The 19,703-nt window shown below is 36.1% G+C and overlaps 1 protein-coding gene across 1 annotated transcript; it reads left to right on the top strand.

The window, feature by feature from the left end:
- Nucleotides 1–8,718: 8,718 nt before the first annotated feature.
- On the top strand, nucleotides 8,719–19,329 carry LOC18009849 (DExH-box ATP-dependent RNA helicase DExH4, chloroplastic). Its single transcript, XM_024148554.1, has 34 exons — nucleotides 8,719–9,015; nucleotides 9,148–9,253; nucleotides 9,394–9,593; nucleotides 9,695–9,721; nucleotides 9,824–9,971; nucleotides 10,039–10,415; nucleotides 10,665–10,883; nucleotides 11,078–11,189; nucleotides 11,527–11,715; nucleotides 11,837–11,913; nucleotides 12,072–12,194; nucleotides 12,260–12,346; nucleotides 12,434–12,534; nucleotides 12,884–12,941; nucleotides 13,412–13,477; nucleotides 13,704–13,789; nucleotides 13,880–14,063; nucleotides 14,297–14,423; nucleotides 14,543–14,625; nucleotides 14,718–14,870; nucleotides 15,528–15,632; nucleotides 15,918–16,058; nucleotides 16,146–16,239; nucleotides 16,324–16,379; nucleotides 16,630–16,713; nucleotides 16,780–16,878; nucleotides 16,965–17,102; nucleotides 17,550–17,620; nucleotides 17,788–17,863; nucleotides 18,091–18,174; nucleotides 18,367–18,555; nucleotides 18,741–18,836; nucleotides 19,038–19,160; nucleotides 19,249–19,329. The coding sequence occupies exons 1-34, from the start codon at nucleotides 8,719–8,721 to the stop codon at nucleotides 19,327–19,329; spliced, it is 4,257 nt and encodes a 1,418-aa protein (XP_024004322.1).
- The last annotated feature ends 374 nt before the right edge of the window (nucleotides 19,330–19,703 follow it).

Raw genomic sequence — 19,703 nt, forward strand, 5'->3', positions numbered from 1 at the left:
TAGATCTTACCTTTGATATATAACTATTGTCATCGTCGTTAATAAATGTCTACGCCCGTATTCAGTTAGTCTATAAAACTACTATACATGAATAGTCAACTACTCATTTGAATAACGATAGTTATTTACGTCACAATAGTAATTATTTAGTCAGTAGCTAACTATTTGTCTGTTTTATTTAGTCAGTAGCTAGTTATTTTTTTTTGCTCACTTCTTCGATTTCTGGTTCTCTATAATCAACTTTATTTCTAGTACTTCTGATTTTTGTTCACTGTATTCATCCAGTTCCGTCAACTTCTTCGTTGTTATCGATATATGATTCTCTTGATTTTGAAGATCTAGAGTAGTTAACTATTTTTATATGCATACTGAGTAAGTAATAACTACATTGAATATCGTCATTAGTAATTGTCTACTCTTATCGTCTATAACAGATACAGTAAACAACTATTCCATATTCAGTTTACATAACTATTATGCACATATAACCAAGTACTAATATAACTATTCATAGTTAACTACGTTACAATAGTAATCAGTTACAATAACTAACTTTTTGCCATTTTTCTTTTGTAGGGATATGTGTTCTCTTCAACAATGTGAACCCACACCATTCACAAATAATGTGCTTCTCCAGATTCGCAATGCACTTGTTGATGTCTTTGTAAGGCTTCCCAGAGAATCTGCAGAAGATGCTTATTCATTTGCTAGTACATGAAATGTTTTAAACCAAATATTCAAGGAACCATCTGTCATTAGGGCGCTCAATGATAACACCGTATTTTGATCACTTTTATGGATTGTTTTGAAATACTTTTTTATGTTTTAAATTGCTTTCAAGTTCTTTTTTTACGTTTTTCTAGTATTTGTAGTTCTAAGACTCTTTTCAGGAAACTTAGGGAAAAGCTTAGCAAAATGGATAGAAGACAAGATTTTCAGCTCAGAGTCAAACCGTCAGAAGTTCACCCCCGATTGAAGGCCTTCTCACCGTCTGATCCAGCTAAAGTTTGGAGATCTCAAAGATGGAAGTATCAGCTTTCCAGCACACTTTACAGCTTGGCAATCCAATGGTTCAATCAAACGATACGCGAAGAGCAAGATGTCCCGTAAACCAACCGGCAAGCATTTCCACCCGCGGCCAACAGCCATTTCACCTTGGTCAGAGGCTTCCCGACCGCGGCCAGCCATTTATTCCCCGCGGTTGCGCACATCCCAACCGCGGCCAGCCAACTCCGAGTTCGAAGGCCATATCATTTTTTCAGCCTCAATTCCGGAACCCTAGACACCATAGAGTATTGAAGACTATAAATACTTATCATTTAGGTCGTTTTTAAAGAGAGAGGAAGAGAGACGAAATTCTTTAGAAGAATTTTACTTTAAGCTTTTGTTTTTAGGTTTTAGGGAGAGAGAATCTATCTCTTGAACCCTTGTTCTTTCTTTTTCAATTTCGGTTTCTGTTCTACTTTTTAATACTATGTTTTTGATTTCGTTCATCATGTCTGAGTAGTTTTATTGTTGGGTCTAAGGGATTTTCGATAGGGATACATATGTTCGATGAGGATTCCATGAGCTATTGAAGCCGAATCTTAGAACTTTTTCTTCTGAATTTATTTTTACTGCGTGAGAGTAGCGTCATGAACTACAATCTGATCCAGATTCTTGGTGACACGAAAGTGTTCATGCGGTGTCAGATCTAGTTTAGGAGAGCAAAACAAACATAGGAGTGGAAACCTACCTATGGGCGATTTGTGAATACTGATGAGTCTTAAACATAATGCATCTTTTCTCTTCCAAGGCCAGAGTGGAAACCTACTGGTCAGGGTTGAAAGAGATAGTTGTCTATGATCATGACAGTGGCGTATTCATACGTCCGTGACTCTAGTTCGAAAAGTTTAAGCTAAGATCTTATCAAATTTACTCTCTAGCAATGTTTTGAATCGTTCATACCCCTGAGAAAACTTCCCTGAAACCCAGCGCCTTCTTTCCTATAGATTTAAACCAATTTTATTCAAGTTTTAGTCTAGTATTTTCATTCTCTCAGTCGATTTTCACTTAAGCAATTAGATTTAGCCGTTTTTCTTGTTTTTAGTCGTTTTTGTTAAGTTTAGTGATTAGGTCATTTTAATTCCCGTATTTTCTCGTTAAGATTAGTTTTTACGTTTTAAAGACACCACCAAAACCCCTACAAAAATCGCCTGGTTCTAGACTTCCTTACTTTATATTTCTTTCGAAGGCTTTTGCAGGAAATATCCTCCTTCCATGTGGATTCGATCCCTAAGTACTACAATCGATCAGCTGTGCACTTGCGGCTATTGATTTCATTTGGGGTAAAACTTGACAACCCTCACCACACGACACATCACTCAACCTATCTACCTTCATTAAACAGCCCAGCTTGATGAAGTGTTACCCTGAATTCTTTGAGTCAGCGAAAATAGAAAACTACCAACAATAAACTTTGAGTAGTAATCTAATCGAAATAGACAATTATTAATACTTACTTAAGTATTAGAATCAACTTTGAGTTGTATGGAGAAAGTAAAAAACTACTAATAACTGATTTTGAGTACTAGCTATCTAATCAAAATACGTTACAAAGTAGTCAACGTCTATGTGTCATTCAAATGAACCTTCATTTTAAACAATTGGTCACCTACTAGTAGTCGTCTACTATAAATCTATGAACACAACAAACGAAAGAATTAGAATTGAAAAGGACGTCTATACTGAAGTGATAGATGACTAGTTAGTATATGTCTATTTACTTTCAACTTTGTGCAACTATAGGAAGTATCGTCCATAATGTCTCACACTTTCAGAGTGAGAGAATGTTTGTCTGAAGGGGATGAAACTTTTTTATAAAAATAGTTGTCTACTACATAAGCACATACTCTGAGCAAATAATCTTCTATGAAAATAGTGAACTATGGCCATAGAGTTACCATTGTGATCCCTCCCAAGACATATGCTGCAAAGCCTTGCCGCATTTCTCAAATTCTGTGTCATTCAAACCAATTGGATCTACCACAAAGTAGTCAACTACAACTCAATATAAAAAAGTTGACTATGTTAGAAACACTAAATAGTTGACTACGTTACCTTCATTTCTCCTTGGGATGAGATCTTTATTTTCTTTTATCGACCATGTGGTCAGCGCATTAATGGGGGGAAGTAGTTCCGAGTCACCAAAACATACATATGTTGTTTCTGGGTAGAAAGGTCTTTCATAAAGGGTCTCCAAAAACTGGTTGTGTATACCTCTCCCATAACCTTCTCCTTTACAATGTTTTCATACTCATCATGGTCGATAACAACCACCTACATTTTAAACATAGTCATATATTAGTAGTCATCTACTATAAATATATGAATACAACAAGCAAAAGAATTAGAATTGAACAGAACATCTATACTGAAGTGATAGATGACTATTTGATATATGTTTATTTACCTTCAACTTGGGCAACCATAGAAAATACTGTCCATAATGTCTCATAATTTTAGAGTGAGGAGATATTCATCTGAAGATGCTTTTTTTTATGAAAATAGTGTTTTACTACATAACCGCATACTCTAATTAAATGATTTTTTTAAATAGTCAATTATGCTAGAGTTACCTCAGATTTCAAATGATTTGAGCAAAAAAAAATATCGTGTATAATTTCTTGAGAAAATACAAACCATAAAGCTAAATTACAAAATTAGATTAATCAAATCAGCCCTGCATTACTTAAAATTCACTCCTTCTGAATATTGTGTTTAGAAAAAGAAACAGAAAAGAAGAGGATGAGAAGAATAACGGAGAGGAAGAGAAAATTGGTGGAGAGAGAAAATAATAATTAATTTAGTCTTACACACATATTATAAAACGACAATAAATATTAATGTTGGTTAAAGTTTTTGTTGCTATTGTTCAAAAAAGCAGATAAAGTCTCGATCTTTCTAAGTTTTTGTTATCCCAAATCATGTCAGAAATTTTTTTATCCAAAATCATAGATTAAAGGGTATTCAGACTTTTCCACCTACTTTTTGCAGTTGACTACTGCTATATAATGAATTGACGCTTTCTTATGATAATTAGCTAATTTGCTTACCAAAACCTATTATTCATGCAAATCACCCTTTATATAGATTAGTTTTTTTTCTGTTTTTTCTTTTTTTGCTCTCCTCACTTTCATGAACCCATGAGGGCATAAACACCATACAAATTTATCGGTCCAAAAAATTTGGGATGGGAAGAGTCCCATTGGTGCCCCTTGGATTTTATGGACTCTGTGGAAACACAAACAAACTTTGGATTTAAAGGAAAATATTTTCTGGCATTTTGGGGTGGTTGGAAAAGCCTATGATTTTCCGATGTAAACCAGGTTACAAGCTCTATGACTTCAAATTCAACAAAATAGATCTGATTATGATAGGTCCCTCCTCAGAACTAAGAGATTGTGAACATTAAAAACACAATAAGAGTTTTCTTTTTGCAAATTTCAAGTCTGATTCATTATCTTAACCATGAGGCCTTTAAATACACCTAGGAAAACAATTGATCGATCCTACAAATATGGAGACCCCAATGTGAGCATGTGCTAGATAACAAACAATTGGTCACCTACTAGTAGTCGTCTACTAGAAATCTATGAACACAACAAACGAAAGAATTAGAGTTGAAAATGACGTCTATACTGAAGTGATAGAGGACTAGTTAGTATATGTCTATTTACTTTCAACTTTTTGCAACTATAGGAAATATCGTCCATAATGTCTCACACTTTCAGAGTGAGAGAATGTTTGTCTGAAGGGGATGAAACTTTTTTATAAAAATAGTTGTCTACTACATAACCATATACTCTGAGCAAATAATCTTCTATGAAAACAGTGAACTATGGCCATAGAGTTACCATTGTGATCCCTCCCAAGACACCTGCTGCAAAGCCTTGCCACATTTCTCAAACTCTCTGCCCCCAATGCTCGATTTGCGCATGTATATCAGCTCCTGTTAAATTTTCAGATGGAGGGACATGTACACTTTTGTTCTTCCTAAATAACCTCTTGTTCCTCCGATATGGATGGTTATCCGGTAAAAACCTCAGGTGACAATCAAGCCAACAGGTTTTTCTTCCATTTTAGCTGAAACACATCAGTTCGATGAAGACAATAAGGACAAGATAACCTCCCATGTGTAGTCCATCCTCATAGCATACCATAAGCGGGGAAATCGCTTATTGTCCACATAAGCACAGCCCATATAGTAAAAATTTTCCCTGTTGAACAGTCATAAGTGCGAACGCCGGTATACCATAACTGATTCAACTCATGTATGAGTGGCTGCAGAAATACATCGAGAGCTCGTTTCGGATGATTGGGACCTGGAACCAAAATATTAAGGAAAAGAAATTCCCTTTGCATGCACATATCTGGAGGAAGGTTATAAGGGGTTAGGATTACTGGCCATAATGAATATTGTCTACCAGACATACCAAATGAACTATAACCATCAGTGCACAGACCAAGATAGACATTCCGTTTGAACTTAGCAAAATCTGGGTACCGTATTGAAGTGTTTCCATGCCTTTGCATCTGATGGATGAACAACTTCTCCATCTACTTGTGTATGTTCTGCATGTCATCTCATTGATGCAGCTGTCCTTTTAGATTGATAAAGCCGTTTCAACCTATCAATTATAGGGAGATACCACATACGTTGGTACGGTATCCTTTTACGCCCACCAGTTTGCGGCCTGTATTTTGGTTTTTGGCAAAATCGACATTCCTCCAGCTGATCATCATCTTTCCAAAAAATCATACAACTGTCAACACATACATCTATCATCTCAGAAGGTAGACCAAGACTAAAAATTAACTTCTGTATTTCATAGTATGTTGCCGCTGCCAAGTTATCCTCTGGTAGATACTCTTTCAGAAGATCAGCCCAATCATCCATGCAAACCTCAGCCAGGTTATGATCTGTTTTAATTGATATCATCTTAGCTGCCAACGATAATTTAGACAGACCTTCTCTACATCCTTCGTAGATTGGCTGATTAGCATTGTCTAACAAATCATAAAATCATTTGACATCTACATTAGGTTCCTCAACAGCATTACCAGTATGCGTTTCATGAAATGCATCAGTCACCATCTCATGCATCCTATCATGATCTAGACCTTGATCAGATTGATACTGATTAGGCTGATGACCATAATTCGATTCATCAAAATCAACATGACCTTGATAATTACTACTACTACTAACAGTATTCCCATGAGTATTACTGTCATATCCTTCTCCATGTAGATACCAAACAAAATATTGCGGCATAAACCCTCTATTTAATAAATGCGTCAACACGGTTTGGTTAGTGTATACCTTGTATTTTTGCATTTCAAACAAGGACAAAACATCTTCCCGCTATCTTTCGTTCTCTCTATATTTCTGGCCTGATACATAAATATTTCTAATCCGTTCTTGAATTCTTCTGTCAAAGCCCTATCTGAATCTTTACGCATATACATCCAGCTTCTTAGCTCGTATATAGACATCTTGAAAATAACTCAAAAATACTATCTCTTTCTATTGTTTAGACAATAAAAGAGACGGTCTCTTGTGTCACGTGTAGCCGCATGAATGGAGTAAACCTTTTAATATTATTACTCTTTTTTCAAAGAAATTACTACTAATTCGGGTTTCCAGCAATGGACAACCCAATATATCAGGTTTTACAACACTATACTAAGGTTTAAGAGACCTAAAATGGGTCTCCAAGATGCTGATGCTCTTATGTTTGAATGATGATGTGTTGTGAATGAAAGAAGGAATGAAGATGTATTTATAACAAAATTTTGGACTTTACGACGCTTTTACGACGATTTTTTACATCGCTTTTACATCCAACCTTCATATTACGAAGATTTTACGTCGATTGTGCGATAAAATATTTCATCGACATTAGTTAGGTAAACATGTTTTAAATGTTCTTCACCTACCTTCTTTGTCTTCGTAAAATCGTCGTAACTGTACATCGGATTTTGATCGTCGTATATTCGTCGTAATGTTACATCCAATTTACGACGATTTTGCAATAAATATCAAATCTCTCTTCATCGATGTATAATCGTCGTAAAGCGTCGTAAATTATACGTCAAAGTTACGATGATTTTTTTTACGACGGTTTTACGACGTTTTGTTTTTTCCCCGTAAAATTGTTGTAAAATCGTTATATATTTGCGACGATTTATAAACCGTCGTAACAGACCGTTGGAAAACGATTGTTTTCTTGTAGTGATAACCACATACTCTGAGCAAATAATCTTCTATAAAAATAGTGAACTATTGCCATAGAGTTACCATTGTGATCCCTCCCAAGACACCTGCTACAAAACCTTGCCGCATTTTTCAAATTTCTTTGTGTCATTCAAACGAATTGGATCAACATTAAGTCCTATGATTAAGCAGAAATTAAAAGAATAAATTGTATCTCATCAGATTAGTGCCACCTTGATACCTAGGGGTTTGTGGTAAAACAAGAACAAACTTTTATTTGAAGGAAAATCTTTCCTGAAGAATTAGGTGGTCGAAAAAGCCTGTGATGATGCCCGTCAAAGGCTGGTGGTGCCGAGGAAAAATAGTGAGAACTCACCAGAAGATAAGACAGTGGGGTTCAAGTGGAATCCACCTGATAATGATCAACTCAAGTGAAACATTTGCTTTGCTTGGTCTACTGCTAAGAATATATCTGGTGATACTTGGATTGTGGGAGAATAACTCAGGTATGGCCTTGCATCATAGTTGAAGGGTCTTTTCGTAGGTAATGACATGTTTTGATGCTAAAGTGAAAAGTTGGGAATATGTGCTTGAAAGCACGATGAGTCTCAAGGTACAAAACATCACTTTCCCCTCTTCATCGATGAAAGTCATCAAAACTCTCCATAAACCACGAGAATAGCTAGCATTTACTAAACAGATTACAACACTTTTGGACATCATGAAAGAGCAGATTAGCTAGGACATCATATTTGAACAATTGAACCAACAAAAGGTAATCAAACAGCTCCTCAAATTGCCAAAAGTGTTTGTAGCGGATAACCAATTGACCTTTTATGTGGCACAAGGAGGTCCTGATGGATGAAAGAGTTGAGTTTCTATCTCTTGCTCATTTTGTTTCTCTTTTCTACTTGATGTGATACTCTAGTTCTTTAAGAAATACTTTATTTATATTTTGGTTCCCTGATTGTAGACTATGTCTATATAGATCTTTCTAACAAAAACTACTCATATTTCAGTTCTCTCACAAATTTTACGACAGCCAAAGAAAAAGCTCTGTTTTTTTTTTTTTTTGTTAGGCACTAGGCTACACATGAACGTCCGATTACAGTCAAGCAAAATTTTGAACATGGTATTTGAGTAGCTAAACTCCATCCTATTAGTACTCTCTCTCAAACAGACTTAACTGCTATAATCCGGTGTATTAGTGTTGGTATGATTGCACCACAATGTTTACGTTCAAATTATACTCATTTTGGAAAACTCTCTCTGAATTAGGTTGAATACTCTCCTTCTAAAACTATGCAGCAAATTGATAAAAAAGGTAGAATAATATAAGGGGCAAAGTTAAAAATACAATTTAAACTTTTGGCTCCAAACCAAAAAGCCCTACAAAGAAAAATAGAAACTCGAAAACTGGGAAATGAACAGTTTCCTCACGAGTGATCGTACGACGAGAAATGGCACCGAAGAAGAAACCTCTGAAGCAAATCAACAAAACTGTCGTTTCTCCACTACAAAATTCGAGCCATAAGAAACCGTCTAAACCCCCAAAGCTTCTGCTTTCGCCGGAGGAAGAGGAACGCTTGCGGCGACTCTTGCTCAGTTCTCGCCGGACCTCTTCTCCGGTTAAGGCTCCTATCCTTAGTGCGCTCGTCAAGGCTCAGACGAAGAAGAAACTCATTAATCTCTACGATAAACTCTCTTGCGAAGGCTTTTCAAATGATCAGATCGAATCCGCTCTCTCCTCTCTTATAGTAACTTCTCTCGCCTTCACTAAAATTTCAATTCGATTTCACCTAATATTGAAGATAATCGTTCTCTTCAGTAACATTTTCTCCGTTTTCTGGCGATTTCGTAATGAAATTTGTGTGTCTATTATGTTTAAGGATCGAGCAACATTTGAGTCTGCTCTTGATTGGCTCTGCTTAAACTTCCCGAGTCTCGAGTTGCCATTGAAATTTTCTTCAGGAGCTTCTCGCTTTCCTACGACATGTATGTTGCAATATTCGAATATCTACGCGATATTTTTTTTGGCTTTGTATAGATTTTACATTCAATTTTTTTTTATTAAAAAAAAATTCAGCGGTTTTTGTTGCAATGATTTCTTGTACATATTCTTATTGGTGAAGCAGGCGGTTCCGTGGGTGTGATATCGACGTCACGGGAAGATTTGACTGAGTCTGGTAACTCTTTGGTCGAGTTAAAGCAGGAAGAGCCTGAAGTTTTAATACGAGTGAAGAGCAAGCGAGATGAAGAAGAAGACACTCTTAGTTCTTGTCAATTATCTTCTCAAGCTGATTGGATTCGTCAGTACATGAGAAGACTTGAAGAGGTAAACCATACATAACGCTTCAAACCATTTTTCCAAAAGACTTATACTTTGAATATGAAGACGCAAAACAATGGATATGTTTCTTTGAATTGAATTTTCAGGAAGAAATGGAATCTTCGGACGAGGAGGTGACTCAACCACTTTCCAGGCTTCTTTTCTTTTATGTTAGAAAGACTACTTAGTTAGGCCAAGCTCTACTTGCAGTGATATATTGTTACTTACCGTACTAGGTACCTGGTCCAAGGCCTTTCGATGAGATTGCCGAGGAATATTGTTTGGAAAGATCAGATGCTGTAAAAGCAAAGAGGAAGGGTGATGAAAGAGGACAGAAGCAAGCAGGCCTAGCCATTTGCAAGCTCAAGCAAGAGTTATCTGCAGGTATTGATTGAGTAATCAATCTTTCAATCATGAGTATGTCATGAGCTATCTGTGTTTTGTTTTGCAGGGATATCAGAAGGAATGTTGGAATCTGAGTTTCTGCGTGAACAATGTTTTGAAGACGCTACAGAGAAAGAAGTAACCTCCACCATGCCTGATGACGTTCATCAGCTGTTAGATGACTTGAACTTGGATGAAAATCTTGTTGGAAGCTGTAATTCTGAGGAGTCTCAACCTAAAGCTCTTCTTTTATACACCTCGGGACAAGAATCGGTTATGTCGGAAGATGTTTTAGATGACATGAAGCTTGGCGATTTGTTCTTAGAAGATGTTCCGCCTTATGAACCTTCGCCTCTTGAACTCCAGGAGTTACAGAAGAAGGAAATTATGAGAGAACTATGCAATGAGAGAAATCTTGAGAAACTTAAGGATATCTGGAAGAAGGTAACTCTTCACACCAACAAGATCCTAGGAGAAATACCATTTTGGCTTTTAAAACACTATTGCAAGTATTAGGTCCTTTGATGCTTTGATGCTTCTTCATTTATCACTTATACTGACTTTATGATCAAGCAGTTGAGTTCTAACAATGTTTGATAGATATAGAACTTCCTCCTCTGGCTACAGTTTGTTTTTTTTCTTCTTTCCTCTTGGTTTATTCTAGTCAGTTTTAACTTTGTAAAAGTTTTACAGGGCCAATCACGAAAGATCCCAAAGGCAATACTCCATCAATTGTGTCAAAAGTCAGGGTGGGAAGCACCAAGGTTCAATAAAGTAACAGGGGAAGGAAGCAGTTTCTCATATACCATAACTGTTATGGTTAAATCCAGTGGATGTTGTAAAAGCAGACAAGCTGGGGATCTGGTAACTCTTAAACTTCCTCATCAAGCTAAGGATTGTGAATCCATCGAGGTACTTGCTGTAATACAACATTTGATAATCTTTTGATAAGGTGCTAAACAAGTGTCCAAATTAGGCTCTTGTGAGTGAATGTTGTCAGGGATATATCTTCTTGAAAAAAAAACTAGAAGTTGATAGCATTAATGGAAATAATCATCTATGCCTGTAATATATGCTGACCATAAGAGTGCACTTTTGTGTGACAGGATGCACAAAACAGAGTTGCGGCATTTGCGCTCCATAAGCTCTTTTCTGATTTGCCTGTTTACTTTGCAATTACTGAGCCTTATGCCTCTCTAGTTTTGATCTGGAAACAAGGTGATTTTGTGAACTTTTTTTTTTTCAAAACAAAGTTTTGCATTAGTGTCCATAAAAGTTTTGAATGATGACCTAGTTTATTATGAAGTTGTGAGAGTATAAAGAAACTACAGTTTGCATTGGAATTTTGGATTTTATTTGCTCAAATGTTGACTGTTAAAAAGTGCATCAGTATTGTGCGAAATTATAAGAAAGTATGAACTAGAGTGGACGAAGTACGACATAATTGTGTGCTTAATGTTTTGACATATCTCGGGATTCAGCATGCATATGTTCTGGCCTTAAATGTTTGCAATATTATAATCACTCTAAAAGAGTTGCTTTTGAGCTTTCACAGAGGAATCATTGGGTATACAAAGCAGCGAAGAAGAACGAAGAGCAAAGTTTGTTGACAGCTTACTTGAGGCAGACAATTTCAATTTGACCACTTCGTTGAGTGGAAAAAACGGTGCACTTTCAATGGCAGACTCCTGTGTCAAAGAGAATGATGACTTGGATGTTGTCAAATCTAACCATAGAGCTAAAAGTATGGTTCCTGGGTTCAAATTGTCACAGATTGTATCTGTTGCTTAAATCATATAACCCTGGATTTTACTGCCGAAAAAAACATTAGTAGGAAGTATAATCTTCTGTATGATATATTACAGGAGACTCTTCCATTGAAGCTGAATGTTCTTCTTTGAAACGAAAACAAGAAAACAAGAAGAAAATTCCGAAGTACAAGGTAAGATTTTGTTTTCGTTTATGTTTGAACATAAGTTTTGGCTCTAGTGACAGTAAGAATGTTGTTCACGTCGCTAATTTCTTAAGCTACAGTTATATGCATAAAGCTTCACACACTAGTTAGCTCATTCCAGTTAATAATCTTATTACTTTTTGTAGGACATGTTGAAAGCTAGAGCTGCTCTTCCTATATCAGAATTGAAGAATGACATACTGCAACATCTGAAAGAAAAGGATGTCTTGGTGGTATGCGGAGAAACAGGCTCTGGAAAGACTACACAGGTTTGGTCTCTACAGTTGCTCCAGCTATAAGCATTGAGTCATTATTAAATGATACACTATTCCAGGTTCCTCAATTTATATTGGATGATATGATCGAGTCGGAGCGTGGTGGATACTGTAATATCATATGCACACAACCTCGGCGGATGGCAGTGAGTATCTCAGTCTTAAGAAGTCATGTTTTCAGGATTTTCTTGTTTGGTTCTTGTGTCTATTAGTAACTGCGTAATATGGTTTAGGCTATCTCTGTTGCACAAAGAGTTGTTGATGAGCGCTGTGAATCCCCTCCTGGCGTAGGTGACTCCTTGGTTGGTTATCAAATTCGTCATCAAAGTGCAAGGTCTGCGTCTTAATTTTAAGCAATGGATGACTAGAAACATTTCTTACTTTTGTTCTATGTTTAGGTGGAATGCATTTGTGAAAGTTACATATGAATGTAACTTATCACCTTCTGTGTAGAACATGATTGGAAAGAAAACCTCATTGTGTCCTCCAACACATAATCTCGTCTGTTCATTATGCTGCCTTTCTGGCTTCACCAATGGATATTGTTGCATATACTACTATCATCATCTGGTCGTAATATATGCATTTCTGTTTTGGCTTTTATTTTGAATGATGTTTCCTTGGGGTTGTGGTTTACGAAGCTTTTCTTGGGCGTATTACTATGTCCTTGTGTACTTGTTCAGGAGTGAGAAGACAAGGCTTCTCTTTTGTACTACTGGCACTCTACTGAGGAAACTTGGGGTATGTCCTCTATTTGTTAGTAAGCTCTTGTGCAAGCAATTGATTCTTTTTACTTTCTGTAGCAATTTTAGATGCTGAGAAATAGTAACAATTTTTGTTAATAAACGTGCAGTACCATAACTAGAAAACCTGAACTTTCAGAAAAGATAACACCTGAACAAAGTCGCTGATAATTAATGGTAACATTGAGTGTCCACTAGTTGAGATAGGTGCATGCGTCGAAGGGTGATAAAAGAAGATTTGTCATGATTTGTTTTATCATTGGTAGTATCAGAGGATTTAGCTCCAGCAATTTCTAGAAATTTCAATTCTAGTTCTTAGACACTACAGCAATTTCTACTTCTTCGACACGTACTACAATGCTGTTCTGTAAGCATAATGGGAAAATGCACTCTCAATTTTTTTGGACAATACTATAAATCTATAATCAACAAATCACACTGTTTTTCTTCAACTTCTTGCACGTGCAGGGGGATAAAACCTTGAAAGGTGTTTCACATATCATAGTCGATGAAGTGCATGAGCGGTCTCTTAAGGTGAGTATCCTTTAACTCAGCCTTCAATTATTATGACAAACCAAATATATTTTGGCATCGTTGCTGACAAAAAGAGATACACATTTAAGGGTTGACATGTCACTTTGCAAGTGTTGAATTATCGGACCAGAAAATGCCTTTCACTTACAATCAAATTTTTTTTAAAAAAAAAATCTAGGAATCAACTTCTGTGTGAGAAAAAACTAACCTTTTTTTTCAATTTCAGGGTGATTTTCTTCTCATCTTTTTGAAGAGAATGATTGAGAAGCAATCCTGCGACAAAGCATCACCTAAACTGAAAGTTATCCTTATGTATGTATGTGTAGCTTTTTGTTTTCCGATGGCAAATTTTAAATAGCAAGTAAACATTATATGTATTCATGCGTCTGATGCCCTTTTCAGGTCTGCTACTATTGATGCAGATCGGTTCTCAAGATATTTTGGACAATGTCCTGTAGTAACGGCTCAAGGACGAACACACCCGGTTACTACTTACTTTCTGGAGGAGATTTATGAGAAGACTAAATACCTACTGGCTCCAGATTCTCCTGCCGCCCTAAGATCTGATTCATCCAATCAAGACGAGGTATATCTTGTGTAACCAAAAATATAATTTGTTATATTTCTTGATCACCTTTTTCACTCCGACCAGCAACTCCTAGACTTAACTTTATCTCTTTCATTCACTTAAAATTATGGTTGAGCTCTTCCACTTCTTGCACGTCTTGATGCTATACTGAAAAATTGAAAATCTCATCGAGATTGTATTGTTGAAACTTTGGATATTGTTTAGTTAATACATGGATTCAATGTCTGCAGCTTGGTCCTGTAAAGGTCCATAGGGGAAAGAAGAATCATATGTTGGCTGGATGGGGCGAAAATTATATGGTTTCAGAGGACTGTCTTAAGTCGTCTTATGTTTCCACTAATTACGAAGCTTACAGCGACCGCACGAAAGAAATGTTAGAAATGACGAACCTTTAAGCTTCTGTTTCTCTTATTCACCTAGTTTTCATAAGTCCAAATAACTTGTGAGTACCGTGCAGAAAAGGTTAAATGAGGATATTATTGACTACGAGCTTCTTGAAGAATTGATATGCCACATTGATGCCAATAATGAGGAAGGAGCCATTCTTGTGTTTTTGCCTGTAAGCTGATTCTGAGATCTATTCTGTTAATTGAGAATCAATCACTCTGTTTATCACTTCAACTTGACATTTGTTTGGTGGAATAATAACAGGGAATGTCAGAAATTTCCATGTTACTCAATAGGTTATCTGCTTCCGATCGTTTTCGTGGACTTTCTGCGAAGTGGCTTTTGCCTCTGCATTCTTCTATTGGACCTAAAGAACAGCAAAAGGTGTTTTGGCGCCCGCCTAAAGGCATACGGAAGGTAATTTCATGTGACCTCAATATATTCTCTTACTTTTTTTCTTTTCCTCCTTGATGGTCTTTGATTCTGTGTTAGCAGTCACTTTTACTCTGTTTGTTCCACATGAACAAATTTTTAATGGCTTCGTCTTCAGTGCATTACTTTTTCCTTGTGGAGAACAATCTATAGTTGTTAAGGGCTTCATGCTTATCGTGTTATAAGACATTATCTTGTCTTGTGCAAATGTTTTGTTTCCTTAGTTATGTACAATAACTAACATCACTTGTGGTTAAACTAATTTTGTCCTGTAGACAACCTTTTTCGTACTTCAGATTGACAAAAGGTTTTCATTTTCATTACATGCATTATGGTCTTTCACTCCTTGAGAGTTTCTTTTAAATTTAATGTGGATTTATTGGTTAAAAGGTATAAAATGATATGTAGAGAGCAGTTCAATCCGTTTATGACTTGATGAGAGGAACATTCACACAACTTGAGAAGATGTAGTTGAAAGAATTTCATGAGTTCTCTTCTTTTAAATAAGCTGATAATACTAGGCGGATTGAAAATATATTTTTGTTGTCATAAGAGTGTTGAATACATTTTTCTGAAAGATCTTTTCCATACATTATACTGACCCCTATCTGATTAATATTTTGCATCGTCTCTTATGTTCAGGTTATCGTAGCTACAAATATTGCAGAGACCAGTATAACAATTGAAGATGTGGTGTATGCGATTGACAGTGGCAAACACAAGGAAAAACGCTATAATCCACAGAAGGTATTCCAAATGCTAATGAATCAGTTAACCATTTTCTTGTACGATTATGTTTGTACTAACATGAAATGTTAATATATTGTTTCCTTTTTAAGAATTTTGGCTAAGTATCATTTCCTAGTAACTTAATCTGCAAACAAAAAACAAACAAAAAAATATCTCAAGGAACAAACACTTTCTATAGGCAAAATCTCAGGGAACTAACACTTCCTATCATTCGCTCATGATCATTGTTTTTCTGTCTCTGAGATGTCATCTTTTGGTGCTTCATTATTTTATCAATCACAGAAGTTGTCAAGCATGGTGGAAGATTGGATATCTAAAGCAAATGCAAGACAAAGAATGGGAAGAGCTGGACGTGTCAAACCCGGAATTTGCTTTTCATTGTACACACGGCATAGGTTCGAGAAGCTCATGCGTCCCTATCAGGTGTCTTTCTTTTAGACTCTCCTTCTCTGGTTTCGCGATCACTTGTGTTTTTTCCTCTAACCTCACGGTTTCCATTTTGATGGCTAGGTTCCTGAGATGCTGCGGGAGCCTTTAGTAGGGTCTTGTTTACAAATCAAATCGCTTGGCTTGGGTCACATTAAGCCTTTTATGTCCAAGGCAAGTGAAAACAAGTTTAGTTTCAAAAGAACTTACATTATCATTCGTCTTACTCTTTTTTTTCCCCTTACGGTCTTTACACTATAAGCTTTGGAACCTCCGAGTGAAGGTGCTATAAACTCTGCAATTTCATTGTTGCGCAAGGTACCATGTACTTGTATTCGATAAAAGTTTTTGTTTTGTAAGAACTATTAGTTCCTGATACATCCAATAGTTGAGACCTTTCACTGTGACGTATATCTGCAGTGTCAATTAGAGTTTGTTACATTTAGACTCCCCATGCTCTATGTTTTCTCAACCACTGATTTTAGTATCAATTCAGGTAAAACGATATGTGTTTACCTTTTTGAGTCTGCTGTGCTGAGCCTTCTTTTGGGAACTCTGTCTTCTGTAGGTCGGTGCTGTTGAAGGAGACGAGGAGTTAACACCGCTTGGGCATCATTTAGCAAAACTTCCTGTTGATGTGTTGATTGGAAAGGTTTGCTTAAGTAACATCACTGCTACACTAGCCTCATATCATAACTAAACGTTTTAAAAATTGCAGATGCTATTATATGGTGGCATTTTTGGTTGCTTATCACCTATTCTCTCGATTGCTGCTTTCTTGAGCGACAAATCGCCATTTACATATCCCAAAGATCAGGTACATTTTTTACTTTATCGTAACTTGGCTGATTTGAGCAAGGAGGTTCTCAACTGACAATATGTTTGCTCTCCTTTTCTTAGAAGCAAAATGTCGACCGGGTGAAACTTGCTCTTTTGTGTGATAAGCTGGAGAGTTCGAGTAATCTAAACAACAATGACAAACAATCTGATCACCTCCTTATGATGGTTGCATACGAGAAATGGGCGAAGATACTGCATGAGGTATGTGAAAAAAGGGTATTTTTATCTGCCGCTTACTATCTAGCTTTTACTGTGTATAAGTTATTAAGTTTACCTTACAGCCCAATAGTAGATTTAAGAACAAAATATGTATGTCCTCGTTTTGGAAAGTTGTTCTTAGAAGCAAGAAATCTTATAAAAAAAATTGTAAGTGATAGACAGTACATGCATTTAAGTAACTTTCTAAGTATAAGCTTTACAAATCTTGGAAAGAGATTTACCTTTCTAAGTCTCTTGTTGCAACTAATTCGTTAAAGATATATGATTAAGTTAAGGCTTTGGGTTGAATTGTAAATAAAGTTTGAGGTTTACAGATGAGTAGAGGGATTGTTTGATGTAGCATGACTGCTTACATAGAAAAGATTGGTCATGGAAGTGTCTCACTGTCCTCCAAATCTGACGTGCTTTATGTGTTTGTGATGTCTTCAGCAAGGATTTCAAGCTGCAGAGAGGTTCTGTGATTCAAAGTTTTTGAGCAGCTCTGTGATGCAGACGATAAGGTATATATTACTTTGATGCTAGAAATTGTCTACAAAAGATTTCCAAAAATAACATGAAATGATTGAAAATGAAACTATGATGTCTTAGTTGATCTTTTTCTTATTCACATCATTTTTGTGTCCATCCTATGAGTCTTAATTATTTGTTTCTTTTTCACAAACATCAGAGACATGAGAATACAGTTTGGCACTTTACTTGCTGACATCGGACTCATCAATCTTCCTAAAAGTAAAACAGGCGAGGTAACTTATCTAACAATATCTGAACTATATATACTTAAAATGGAAAATGTGTCTGATCTTACATGGAAGACACATGCACCAAAACATTGTTATTATTGTTGTATAAGTTTTCGATACAACACCATCAAGTTCCATCATGTTAATAAGCTTGGTGAGAAAGAATGCCCATGTTTATGTAATGAAATATGATCAGGAACTAAAAATGTTTCTTATCCTATTTCGCGCAGAGAAGGAAAGATAATCTTGATGTTTGGTTTTCTGATAAAACTCAACCTTTCAATATGTATTCACAAGAACCTGAAGTTGTTAAGGTAAAGTAAATCTGGTGCTCCGCTATTCTTTCTTCTTGTTGCTAAGCATCTATGATTTTATTACAAGTTGCAATAGAGTTTCAGTGCCTTTATCTAAAGGCAAAATGGCAAAAGATTGTATTTATGAATCTTGGCTCTAATTTTGTCAGTTAAATTTTGTCAGTACATGAGTTCTCCTTCCAAATTGTACAGGCTATATCATGCGCGGGGCTATGTCCGAATATCGCAGAGGGATTGGTTAACCGTTTAACAAAGCCAGAAAAACAAACACAACGTTATGCAGTATGGCATGATGGCAGAAGAGAAGTCCATATCGATCATACTTCTATAAATAAGAACTGCAAAGCGTTTCAATACCCTTTCCTTGTATTCTTTGAGAAGGTAATTTGGAAGCATTTGCTTTTACTTTTATCCCTCTTATTTACTTGCCTCAGAAGTTTTCAGATTTGGCTTCATAATTGGTAATGATTGTGACTGAATAACATTCAATCTGATTGTACAATGCAGATCATTTTAATATATCATCTGATTACAGATAATATAATCGACTTTCTTGTTTCTTGTAGGTTGAATCAAAGAAATTAGTTTATCTGCGAGATACAACCATTGTTTCTCCTTTCTCTATTCTACTTTTTGGTGGCTCAGTCGATGTTCATCATCAGGTATTGTTCATGTCTTGCTGTATGCAAAAAAATTAATCAAGAACCAGGCATTTATCACACAAACATCCTATACGCAGTTCCTAAGAGTCTTTTGAAAAGTTTTGGTTGCACATTTCTTTCGAAAACGATTTGACGATTCTTGTTGGATACTCTGTTTATGGCTTTTGGTTTGCTCTGCGTGCTCTTTCTCTATCGTGACAGAGTGGAACAGTCACCATTGATGGGTGGTTGAACCTAGCAGCACCAGCTCAAACCGCAGTTTTGTTCAAAGAGCTTCGGTTAACACTCCATTCCATTCTCAAAGATCTCATCCAAAAACCCGAGGTTACATGTTCAATCCTTCATTTGATCCACTCGATGAGGTAAGTAGCTCAGGACTAATCTCTCCTCTCTCTCTTCACGTTTGTTGCAGAAATCAGGTATAGTCCACAACGAAGTCGTCAAAGCTATGGTTCATTTTCTTATAGAAGAAGGCAAACAGCAACGCTCATGAACCAAAAGCTGCTCCAGGAAAAGAAGATTGAATCGTGAGCAGTTTCGTTGTGTAAGTAGACGCAAGTTGCAGGGTGAACATGTGTAAGTAGACGAAATTTCGATAGTTATGTAACTTCCCTACCTAAATTACTAATTCAGAGCTAAACTATTTATATTTGCTCAGCTGTAAATTAAGTATCGTTTTAGGATTTTATTGTTGTCTCACAAATAAAAAGGTTATTTTGGTATTTTCTGTAAAATTCATATCTTCTTTTCCCGTTTAAACAAAAAAAAAAACTTATGTTTATTATTACACAACATTTTCGAGATTTCTTACAAAGAAGGCAACCGAAAGTATATTTGAAATTGCTCTGCAGAAGTGATATAGTTTCT

Source organism: Eutrema salsugineum, unplaced genomic scaffold (genome assembly GCF_000478725.1).
Source record: "Eutrema salsugineum unplaced genomic scaffold, Eutsalg1_0 scaffold_8, whole genome shotgun sequence".
In the NCBI taxonomy this organism is placed as follows: domain Eukaryota; kingdom Viridiplantae; phylum Streptophyta; class Magnoliopsida; order Brassicales; family Brassicaceae; genus Eutrema; species Eutrema salsugineum.